This window comes from Denticeps clupeoides, chromosome 6 (genome assembly GCF_900700375.1).
Source record: "Denticeps clupeoides chromosome 6, fDenClu1.1, whole genome shotgun sequence".
Taxonomy (NCBI): domain Eukaryota; kingdom Metazoa; phylum Chordata; class Actinopteri; order Clupeiformes; family Denticipitidae; genus Denticeps; species Denticeps clupeoides.
This window is the reverse complement of record NC_041712.1, coordinates 19,325,981-19,338,231: the sequence shown is the minus strand read 5'-3', so window position 1 is coordinate 19,338,231 and position 12,251 is coordinate 19,325,981. Positions and strand designations below refer to the sequence as shown.

The 12,251-nt window shown below is 45.2% G+C and overlaps 1 protein-coding gene across 2 annotated transcripts; it reads right to left on the bottom strand.

Moving 5' to 3' along the window:
* Nucleotides 1–199: 199 nt before the first annotated feature.
* mapk9 (mitogen-activated protein kinase 9) lies at nt 200–12,232 on the bottom strand. Of its 2 annotated transcripts, none has more exons than XM_028982255.1 (12): nt 11,968–12,232; nt 8,377–8,528; nt 7,120–7,249; nt 6,926–6,984; nt 6,519–6,657; nt 5,564–5,729; nt 5,361–5,432; nt 4,956–5,138; nt 4,519–4,643; nt 4,305–4,368; nt 3,398–3,469; nt 200–2,971 (listed from the first exon to the last, which is right to left on the bottom strand). In XM_028982255.1, exons 2-12 carry the CDS (start codon nt 8,490–8,492, stop codon nt 2,829–2,831), a joined length of 1,269 nt encoding a protein of 422 aa, XP_028838088.1. In that variant the 5' UTR covers nt 8,493–8,528; nt 11,968–12,232; the 3' UTR covers nt 200–2,828. The 2 variants fall into 2 exon arrangements, with proteins under 2 accessions (XP_028838088.1, XP_028838089.1); XM_028982256.1 differs by having other exon boundaries at nt 200–2,968.
* Nucleotides 12,233–12,251: the final 19 nt, after the last annotated feature.

Sequence of the window (12,251 nt, the reverse complement as noted above, 5' to 3'; positions counted from 1 at the left end):
CCTGGGTCTTCTGGTTCATAGGCGAGTGTGTTACCCACTAAGCTACTACCACCCATGGTTGTCAGTTTCACATGTACACATGTGAATGTGTATGTGTTTCACGTGTTTGAGTAAAAAAGTCTGAAATATGTCCTAAACGGCCCCTCATACCGTTCATTTATATCCTATATTAAATAAAATGACCACAGGACGCTGGAAATGTATTCTTGTTTGAGCGTTTTATTCTGTAAGACTGATACTGGATTTGTTCTCATTCAGAAAGGATTATCGTTTGTCCCGTGTTGATTCTATCTGCTGTAGCTTTTGACTTGCATATTTCTCAGGGAAGCGTGGTGTGACACTACTGAGAGGAGCTCAGAATCGTCCACCAAGGGCTTCCACACACAGCACGACACGACGGCCACACGTAGGTTACGCACACATTACAGCACAAACACGTTGCAGTTAGTAGATTCTTGCCACAGAGGAGCCAAATAAGCTGCTGAACAGTAAATGGCAGAAAGAAAGCAATGGGAAACACACAACCAATACCATTCTCACACGCCAGTGAAACTGATGTCAGACACCGTGCAAATGCCATAGTCTGCACGGTCGAAAATACTGAAACTCTCCCATCCCACCTTTATTACAGATTGTCTCACACACTCACACATACTTGCATTCTCTCACACTCCCTGTCTCTTGCTTTGACATTTTCACAGAAACAAGACAGAAGCCCTTGAGAGAGAGTAAACATGGTGTTCTGACCACCTTCAGCATCTCTACATCATGACCCCTGACCTTAGTGTTCATTACAGGACTACAGAAAATGATAGCTCCGCACCGAAAACACAAACGGAGCGATGGGCAAGGATCACGATGCACTATTGCCTTACAGTATAACTTGTGTGGACAAATGCAGGGGGACAAAAAAAAAAAAAAAAAAAAAAAAAAAGCACCAACTACAGGGAGACCCCCCCCCTCTCACTTACCCACTACAGGTGAGGTAGAAGTGCTACAATGCTCTGTTGCTGGCTAATTTCACTAACTAGCTCCAGCTTCTCTCTGAAGAACCAATCTAAAAAAAATTATCATGGCGACTAGGCCAAAAAAGCCAGACTTCTAACCCCATCGCCCCCCACGCTTACAAACCTGCAAGCTCAAAGGAAGTGACTGTCAAAGCATGGGGAAAAACACATCAACCACTGTGAAAAGGATGTTTTTTTTTTTTTAATACTCAGGACCTGTGGGGACAAGTTGAGCCACTTTAAGGCAGCTTAAGGCAGAATGAATGAAGGTACAGAACCACGGTGCTAAATGCTCTCCTTTTCGAAGTCAGGTCTAGTCACAGACCACCCAAGCGGGCACGTAGGCACAGACGCCATCAAGTCACTCGCTTGCTCTCAAGTACCCCCAATATCTAGTCACATCAAGGCCCATGGGCAGAGGAGCCAGACTTGTCCTCCTCCCTAGTTTTCAAGCTTCGTGGTAGGGCAGCAGCCGGTAGAAGGCTGGTGATTTATGGGGTGGGCAAGTAGAGAAAAGGTCAGATAAATGGTTGAAGATGGTTAACAGGATGTCGGCCACCTGCTTAGAAAATCCTCAGACACGCAGGGTTCTGTTCAGAAACAGACAACAACATGGTACATGTGTTTAAAATTGGGGACAGACAATTGCAGCTTTGTTGTGTAAAGGAGTCTAGTTGCATGTGTTGACATTCGTGATAGGGCCACGCTAACTTTTAAAAACGTCAGTTTGACCATAAAGAGAATATAATCTCTTTCAAGCTGGAGTAGTTTTTGGAATGGCTATGAGCAGCATGCATGCAAAGAAAGTGCTCTGAATGTACAGTGAGTATGTGTTACATTTTTTTTTTTTTTTTAAATCCACTGGTTCCTAAATAAAAAAACCCTCCTTTCATTCAATGCGTATCTCAAATTATTATATTTTGTTTTAAAATCAATGGATGTTTTTACTATGGTATGAATGCCTTGGTACATTTGGAGAAGCTGTAAAATCATATTTTCCACAGAGCTTAAAAAAAAAAAAAAAAGTACACAAAAAGTAATATACCTATATACAAAAACACAACTAATATATACTAGAGGCCTATTCCTCAAGCCCTTGATGATGCAAAACCATGGAATATATATATATTTGATATGTACAAAGGCAGGCACTACTGTCATCTACGTGTGTATACTGGAGTCATGTGTATACTGATTTATAAACAATTTCCTGTTACATGCAGCAGGAAATCGTAACATTGACAGAATCCCGGTGTCACAAACTTTGGGGACATGCTTTGCATACGCATTTGTGTATGTGCTTTCTTTTGTCTGGGAAGAATAAAACCAAAACCATTACATACAATGGCTAACCAATGTCTTGTTCGGACAGGGTCTCATGATTAATCCTCATGAAAGAAGTAAAAAATGACCCAAAAAAAGAAATGGCAATTTGATATCTTAAAAAAAAAAAAAATAATAATAATTGCACAAAGAAAACAAGATTAAAAAGAGAATCCAAAGAGGATTCTGCAATTTACTTATCTGTAGAATGGGTGGGCTGGCAGCTTTCATTTCCAGACATAACCTGCAGCAGAGCTTTCAAGGGCCATTACAGTACTGACAGAATGACTTTAAATACAGTGAAACCCAACGCCAAGCATTAAAAGGAGTCCGCCGTGGCCAATGGGAAGCAGAGGAAAACCACCATCATACATAAGACCAAAGTCATCCCCTGCAGCCCAGCCCATGACATGGCACACACAGATTATCAGGCAAAAGGTGAAATGCGTGGGAGTTTTGGGGGCGGACGTGGGTGGGGGTTGGACGCCATTGTGGCGTTCACTCCTCCAGTGCCCCAGTCAGGGTGTCGGCGCAGCTGCTGTCGGTGTCCGAGGCCAGGGTCTGCTCTGTGGACATGGACGAAATGTCGTTGATTGAGGACGACTGGGAAGCCGTAGCGCTGCTGTTTACAATGCCATCTACTGGAGAAAACAAGGAAGAGCAACGTGAGAGAGTACAACGTAGATCTACTTATCGAAATCATATTAAGATTAATCTGAGAATAAAAATAATCCACTTAAATGGATTGTCTGCACACAAGGCAAAAATCAATAAATATATTTTGACCTTTTATTGATTAATCGACTATCTGATGCAGCCACCAATAGTTCATACACACACAAAGGGTGGAATCAGATAAATTCAGCATAAAAATCATCATCTCCAAACAAAGGGTGGAATTAAATATGCACAACGGTAATGAGGTTCGAGCCGCTGACCCGTTATACGAGTGGAGAGAGTCAACCAGAGTAATGAGCATCGCAGTCCAAAGTAATGAAAATTTCAGTCTGGGTTCCACGTGTACCACAGACCAGATTAATTACCCAGTTATTTCCATGGTAACTCACCTGTGCACTCCTCCTTCATCACACCATTCTTATTCCTCTCCTCCCAGTCCATTACCTCTTTATAGATCAGCTCTGCAAGAAAATTATGCACGTAATCAGAAAAGTCATAGAATAAAGATTAAAAATATAGTCGTTTAATAATCAGAAAATTAATAATGTATTCTGAAATAAACTGTTAAGTATTTGCTAAATTTCCTACAAAACCACACACCATATATAATTGCATTAAATACCTAAAGCATAATTTCAAATTTTTTTAAAGGTCCCCTATCATGAAAATTTCACTTTGTGAGATTATTTAAGATCGGTCCTGCAGTGCTAGAAATGGCGATGATATGTATAAAGAGTGCTTCAGTCGTTCTGCTTCTCCGTTCAGAGATTGGCAGCTCAGATGGTTTGATCTGGAATTTGTACCCCTTATGTCATCATAAGGGGAAAGGTTACCTCCCCTTTCTCATGATTTGTCTGCCGAAAAGAATTTTCCACCCCTCACCTAAAAAGTTAACTCCACCAACAATCATGGAGCAAACGTGCAAAGCATTCCAATTGCTCAGTGACTGGATACGAAAAGGGGCACAAATGTGGGTTTTTTTTTAGTTCAGTTACGCTGTAGAAACAGTGGGTAAATGTTTTTTTTTTCTTCAAAAATGGCGACACAACATTTCCGTTGGTGAATGGTGTTGATGAAGTCATTTCCGCGAATGCCCAGCCACTATCCTTCTCATCTGCATTTAAAGCAACAGACACGGTGCGTTCTGGAGAAATCTCATTGTGGGACCAATACAGTATTTGGGGACAACTAACACCTACATAAAAGCAAAATAATAGGGGACCTTTAATGACCATTAAAAATAAAGTTTGAATGTGTCCATTAGGGATTCATTAATTTGGCAAAGCCTTATTATACCTTGCCATTGCTCAATGCTGTGCTCTCGTTCCTCCAACTGCTTGTCTGATATCTGTGGAGGCGGCTACACACACACACACACACACACACATGCAAAACATTAATAAAAAAACGCTTTTCTTGACAGATGGCTCCTTTTTGTATAAAATGTGTTGCTAATTAAACAGCTCATTTAAGAAGAGTACACAGAGCTGCTTTGGAAGAGCCCACTGACCGCGTCGGCCTCGCCTGGGTCGTACCACGTGTGGATGTAGGGGTGGTTCAGAGCCTCCTGCACCGAGATGCGGCTCTCTGGGTCGATCACCAGCATCTTGGACAGCAGGTCTCGAGCTTGGCTGGCTAGGAAGGAGAGAAGCAAATGACATGGCTGCAGCTGAGTCACTGAAGCCAGAGGGAGGGAAATGGCTGCAGAGAAGATGAGGAGACCCTGTATCATAGCAACATACAATTTCTGTTGCAAAAAATAAGTGATTTGAGATAAAAAAAAACAAAAAAAAAACAGATATTATTATAAACCCCCCAGTTTATAGTGAGAAACAGTTATTTGAACTATTTCATGAATAATTATGATGCAGGGTCACTTTTTGCAGAACAGCAGCAGCAGAAGAACCTCATTTAAAAATATAAAAAAATATTTAACAGCACTCTTACTTTTGAGTTTATCATGTTCAGTCTCAGAAGGGAAGACCCAGTCGGGGAAAAGATCACAAAAGCTGATCCCAGGGTACTGCGGCTTGTTCATCACATAGTTCCTCACCGTCTCCATCAGCCGGTTCATGAACTCCAGCGACGGCGTGCCTAAAATCTCTATAACCTTATTCCACTGGTCAATGTCTGAGGAGGGTAGAGTTCAGGAGCAGAACTAACGAAAGAGTATACATATCAGCAGACACAATTTGTAATATAGCGGAATTATTTTGGCCTGATGTGGGAAAGGAATCCTGACACCTCTGGTCTTAAAGAGACAAACTGAAGTCTTTGTTCGATACACAAGCAGACACAGAGGAGCAGAAATTAGAAATTTCCAAGTGGAAAAAATGGCCAGATAAAGGATACGATCTGTGCCCTGGAAGATGACGCTGCCTTTCACCATCTCTCCCATTATACACCCTACTGACCAAATGTCCACTGCAGAGAGAGAACACACACACAGCTAAGCAAACATTGTTCACAATTTATGAAACCTGGATTTCAAGCAAAATAATTACTAGTGTAAACCGTTTTTTGGTGGAATATGTATTGTGCTGAGGATTCCTTACCATTCTCTTTGTACTTCATGCCTAAAATGACCTCAGGGGCCCTATAGTATCTGGTCACCACGTATGGCGTCATCATGAAGTTGGTGCAAGCGGTCCTGGCCAGCCCAAAGTCCAAGATCTTTAAAGTGCAGTCAGACTTCACCACTATGTTACTGGGCTTCAAGTCCTGCACAGACAGAGGGAAAACATGCACCTAGTTTCCATGGAGATCTGAGAAAGTTAAATCAACTGGAATAATCATACTGCGGGGTATTTCTGTAATACTTTCAGCATGATCTGGTGGACATTAGGAGTGACAGTCATATTGGTGGATCCAGGCTGAGCAGGATAAACACAAGGCTTATTGCAGAGGCACATTAAATACAGTCACATCTAATATATGTTCATGTTTGTTACATGTCGACAGAGACTAATGTTAAGAATCAATAAGGTGATACATTTGGGCTCATTTCTTGGACTGAAGTGTCCAAGATGTGTTCAAATTACAGTTTTCCAGTGAAATAAAAGGCCACGTAAGCCCAAAGTCGTGTTTTGATTCATTTCTGTTAGTCGAAAACTGCCAATTTCATCTATCTACATATGTAGATTTTCTACCGGCCCTGGTGTATGCTGTTTAGGTCTTCACTTCATGTCTGGCTAACCCCCCCCCCCCCCCCCCCCCCCCCCCCCCCCCCCAAAAGCAATATTGAAATGTGATCTGTTGCCATCAGAGATGAACTGCACAAGTTCATGTCCTCCACAGTGTATTGCTGATTAGCATTTCATTTGTCAGCTGAGCAGAGCCAATTTGTGAAATGACTTTGCACAGCACACACGGGCCGCACAAAAAACGTCTCAGAACCTCCACAGCATGCGTTTCTTTCACCGTAACCACTTACAATAACAACCATCTTCCTTGTGACCTGCTACAGATGTGGTCTAACTGGCTTTGGTGTTAAGGCAAGCAGCCACTCACCCTATGGATGATGCCTGCTGAGTGCAGGTGTCGGATGCCGCACAGGATCTGGTAGAGCAGGTAGGACATCCTCTCATGGTCCAGGTCCATGTGGATAACCTGGCATAGGCTGGCATCCATCAGCTCCATCACCAGGTACCTGAAGCACAGAAGCCTGGTCAACCTCAGGGCACACAAGCAGAGGTTTACAGGGTATAAAAAGTTTTGCACAATAACTAGTGCAACTACATCTATCTCGGGTCCTTGAACTGAGGAGACGGATATCCTGGATAAACAAAATACTTTGTTTGGTTCCCGTGAAGCTCCTTCTAATGAAGAAGCTCCCAACCTCCCTAAAGCCGAAAGGGAATTGGCTTGAAAATAACTGCTTATTGAAGGAAAGAAAACGATGCAAAGTCAGGACTTACAAATCATGGAACTCCTCCAGTGATTTCTGTGGTGTGAAGACATTCAGCAACCTAATAATCTGAGGACGGAGAGAGGAAATGAGAGGGAATTAGGCTGCGTGCTGCCAGAGGTGGCTGGCAGGACAACACAAAAGACGAATCAAAGTGTTTCCTTCGGACTGGCACTGGATGCGCAGTGATTGAGGATGACATACATTTTTGTGGTTGACGCATTTGAGCAGAACCAGCTCCCTGTAGGCCCGTTTGGCGTGGGTCTGGTTCTGGAATGGCCTGCTCAGCTTCTTCACTGCCACTGGGATGCCCAGGACCGTATCCAGAGCGGAGCTACACACAGAGAAGAACCACTGAATTAGCAATTGACAAACCCAGTCGTGATGAGGGGCTACAACACCCTGCTATGCCCACTAACAGGCTGGAACACTCGACCTATGAACTAGAAGACCACAAAGACCACTGGTTTAAATCCCCCTTACTACCATAGTGTCCCTGAGCAAGAATCTTAACCCTAAGTCCCTGTGACTACTGGATAAGAGCATCTGCTAAAATGCTGAAAATGTACAACAGAAAGCAAGAGATGTGAAAGTCTCAACCGATACAAATAAGGGTTCAGTATGTGACTATATATGCCGAAAAGGAAAGCTGCACTATTGTAGGAAAAAATTATTTTCTATGATTCTCATTGAAACTTGTGAAAAAATTAACATGGAACTGTCCACCATTGCTACTGCGTCACTTAATATTCAAATTTCACTCAGGATTTGCTACTCAATGTTAAATTATTGAGGGTGAAACTTAACTGTCTGGTCTGCAAAGACTAATTTAAGTAAGAATTTCATTACACCATGGACACTGTATGTTGTATATATGACAACACATTACTTATATCTAACTCAACACATCAGCAGTATATATTAACCTATATTACTGATTTCTCCTTAACTTCAGACGAAACAGTTATGCCAAGATGCAAATTCCCTTTGATGTCACTGCACTCCACTAAAACCGTGGAAGAAGACCCGTTTCCATATCAACACAATGCGTTGGCTCTTGCGCTTCTGAAACTGACCCATGACTGCCTCAGGCTATGGCCCTCCTTCATTTCGCATCAGAGGCTCTTTTGGAGTCACATGGCACAGTGCCACTGGTCACGACAACTGAGGGCAATGAAGCTTTTGGCTTTATGTTTTGCCGTCTGGGCATGCATGCAGCACAATCTGTTCTCTTATTAAACCTGCTCGGAGTGGCTTATGGTGCTAGTGGTTACTTATGTCATTCGAGCATTGGAAGATGTGATCTTGGATTGAACGGAGCCCATTAGTTCTGGTGGCCACTTGAATGACAACAATACATGCAAAACAACAAAACATGATAATTTTTCACTGATCTACAACCAGGCCTGAGGAATAAGGTCACTGATGCTGATTTGTGATGAGCATGTAATGACCCCTCACCATACGATGCCTTGGGCGCCAGAGCCGATGGCCCGAAGCTGCTGGTATCTCCTCAGGACGGTGAAGGTGGAATCTCCAACCTGCACGCTGTAGAACTGCCCCTCCCCCTCAGTCATGGCTGCTCCTCAAGGGCGCCGCTAAACGGATAAAACCTGCAGTCGGGAAGGAGAGGGAGAGCCGTTACCGCTTGAAGTCCAAAAAAAATAATAAAACACACGCATATGTCGCACATCAATCTGTTTGACAGATGACAACACAGTGACATGAAACCCCCCGACGCTTACCTTCAGGGAGGTCAATACCATCTACAGACTCACTGAATGCAAATGTCCACCAAACTCCTTGTGAGTTGTTGAGGGCAAGAGATGGAAGTACGTTTCGCAATGGGCATTAATACAATCACTGGGGCGCTTAACACACACTTCCCTCCTCCACAAGACTACGCTCGCATTCACACACAATTCTGACAGTTCGGTTCCCCTTTTTGGAGCGAAAACGTAAAGTACATGACTGCTTCTCTGTGCCAACACGTCTCCTCGCCACTCCTCCCACGTTGCCTATAGCTCCCTTTTTCCTTCAAAAGGCACTTCTTCCTAACTTTCACCTTCTGTTTACTGGCCACTTTCATCTTCTATAGCCTCTGCATGTCAGTGGTTGTCTGTTCTCAGATTTATATGCACCCCTGCATCACTCTAATAAAAAAAAACAGGGGGAATAGAAGCCACACTGTTTTTCATGCCATTCTTTTTGATCTCTGCGCATAGCAGGGACCCCGGAGCAAATGAGTCAGCCATACTGATTCTGAACGTTTCCTCACAGGAAGCAAATATTACCGATTCCCTTTATCCAAACGAACCACATGCACCCGATTCAGCGGCAATAGACCTCATATTCATGGGACGGTGGTTAACCTTATGCTGCTCCCAGGACACTGAACCTGGGTGTAGCCCTGTCAGCACTTACGTAGTCTTGTGTTGCACCAAGGGCCTGGAGGAGTGTAGATAGCTGAAATGACTAAAGTAGCTGAGGAAAAGAGTGTCAGACACATGAAATAAGAAATACTACACCTCACTTACACCTGCACCCCAGGCCTAGTGCAACAACGACATAGAAGAAACGGTAAGACGGCCAATAATTCTGCCTTCCTTAAAGTGGCCAGATGGACATATGGCTTCCCTGACTCAAGACTCCTGAAGTCCATTTCATCCTATTTGGAGAGAGATAAACATAATCAGGTTATGCTGCGTTCAATAATCCAATATCTTAATGGACACGGCTGCTTGGTGAGCTGGCAGAAACACGACGGCACGGTCTTTACTGTACGAAATCACAGAATCAAGGGCATCCAGACAATCAATGGAGAACCATTGACGCTGAGGTAAACACGCAACTTAAAATCACCAGCATCTTTGGACATTTCATGGATCGCTCACAATCACAGCAGAATTGAGGTTAAGAGCTGAATGTGTGTGTGTGTGTGTGTGTAGCATGCCAACTTGAGTTGTATTTCCCAACAAGAGAAGCATGAACCATGACTATATCCTGAAGTTCTGGTATTGATTACGACAGTTGAGTCCCTATTTAATTTAAGTTTTGAGGGAGCATTTTTGACCATCTTTTGACCCAGGACAGAACGCAGAGCAAGAAAATTGTTTAAATTGAGTATAGCTAGACACATTTCACATAAATCTGATGTTCCGCGTCCCAAATACGTTGCTATTTAGCAATATTTCAGCGTTTTTAATGCACGGGATTAAAAATACTGTCAGTCTTTAGTTCAAGCCATGGGCGTATGTGGGCACACGCTGTCCAGCAGAACCTGCGGCTCTCATCAGAGGGCACCTCGGTCTCTGCCCAGATCCAGGGTGGCACAGCGGACCCTGGGGCGCCATGACGCTCCTCCGTGTGGGAGTCCAGCAGACTGGGGGGGGCGGGCAGGGTGAGTCAGGGGAGCGCAGCCCTCATCAATCAGCCCATGATGTTTCGCTGTGAGACGCACAGCGTCTGCAACAACGCAAACGCGGCTGCTAAATCACAGCAACAAAGCGCTTGTACTGCATTTTTGTCCCCACCGAACATAATTTATTTTGTCTGCAACGGGGACGTGTTTCATGGCGGCTTCTCTCCTCTCTGGAAATGGAAGACGGTGCCATTTTTCACCTTCTCCAAGTCTGCAGAAGCAATTATAAAATGCCTGATAATGGATTCTGTCATCATTAGAAATTCGGTGCATTTAATGCACTAAGTGGGTGCTAAAATAAAAATAAAAAAAAAAGTAATCTAGCCACAAAAAGAGCACAGTGACGTTTTTTGGTTAGAGGGCACTTTGGCAGTGCTGGACTGGTATGTCAAGAGGCCGGTGGCATTCAGTGGTGACCTAGAAAAAGCCCGACTGGTACCCAGCAAGGGGCAAGTGCCGCGCTGACCCACCACTTCATCTCCTGCGCCCAGGTCTCAGATTCACAGTGCACGACTGAATACGACACCAACGCGACACCGCCACACGTCACGTTGGCAGTATGGGTCAGGATTAAGCAGGACTTCATGGGGTCCGTCAGAATTACTCCTCTCACACCGCGGGGGCCAAACAGAGCGCAGTTACGGCTGTGACTGTTTTGGGTGTAATAATGCCTGTAATAATCAGGCATTCGGTCCCTCACCTTGGAGGATGACGATGACAAAAAGCAGCCCTAGATAAAACGGCTGGCTGCCACGTCTACGCTCGAACACTAACAGTAACTACAATTTGCCTTTGGTCCCACGGTTACATTTTTATTCTATTAGAAAAGGTCTAATTGCGGCCTGTGCATCAAACGTCCCCCGTCACCTGATTTCAAAGAACATCCATATCCATGTCTGGATATTACTTCCATAATTCATTTTAAGGTTTTTTTTTGTTGTTGTTTTTGCACCACAGTGCATTTAGTCCCAACTCTTTTAGTAGATAGTAAAATAGTCTGGTAGTTTTAAAGCAGCAGTCTGAGTAACAGGGCTCGTCCAGGCCAGGACGCGCACCGCCGGGATCACATGTTCCGGACCCAGGAAAGCTAAACGCGCTGCGGAAACGTTAGCTTGTAGCCCTCTCCACACCTTCCAGCGTCCGGCGCTGAAACTTGAAGAAAGCAAAAAAAAAAAAAAAAAAAAAAAAAAAAAAAACGAACGCTGAACAGACAACCGGCCGCCGGTCGCCAGAAGCGCTGGGGCCGCGGTGACGGAGCGACAGGAAACCGACGCCAGGACGCGGCCGGCCGGGCGGCCGGGGAAGGAGGGCAGGTGTCGTGCCGAAATTTGAACCCCTCGTCCCCGTGTGGGTTCCTGCGCTGCCGGACGGGCTTTTTCTAATACGCGTTACGTCACAGTTACCTTTTAGCCGCGGACACGGACGCATCCAACGGGCACAGGACACGCAGGCGGCGAGGAATGTGAAACGCAACCCGCTGCAGATGTGCCGGCCGTCCGGGGCTGACATTCAGCTGCTCGCCGTCAAGCCCCCCCGGCGGAAGCCTTGCGAGCCAGCCAGCCAGCGAGCGAAGCTCGTCGTAATGACCAGGCGGCGGACGGTCGTCGGGATGAAAAATGTTAGCCGCTTACCTTCCTTTCCCCGCTCCCTCCGGATCACTCCCATGCATTCAACTTCAGCCGGAAAACAGCGGAAGCGTCGCCGCCGACTGCGCGGGCGTGGACGGCCGCGCTGGCCGGGACGCCGCGGCGGATTACGCGCACTCTTCGTTTAGGTTTCCGCGTTGCTGGAGGCGAAACGCCGCGCCGCTGTCTGGAGCATGGCTGGCGGTCGGGGCGGAGGTTGGTGGGACGGTAGTTCCGCGGCTCGCTCTGCCGCTCGGCGCGGGTGACGTCATCACGTCGCCGTCAAGTCC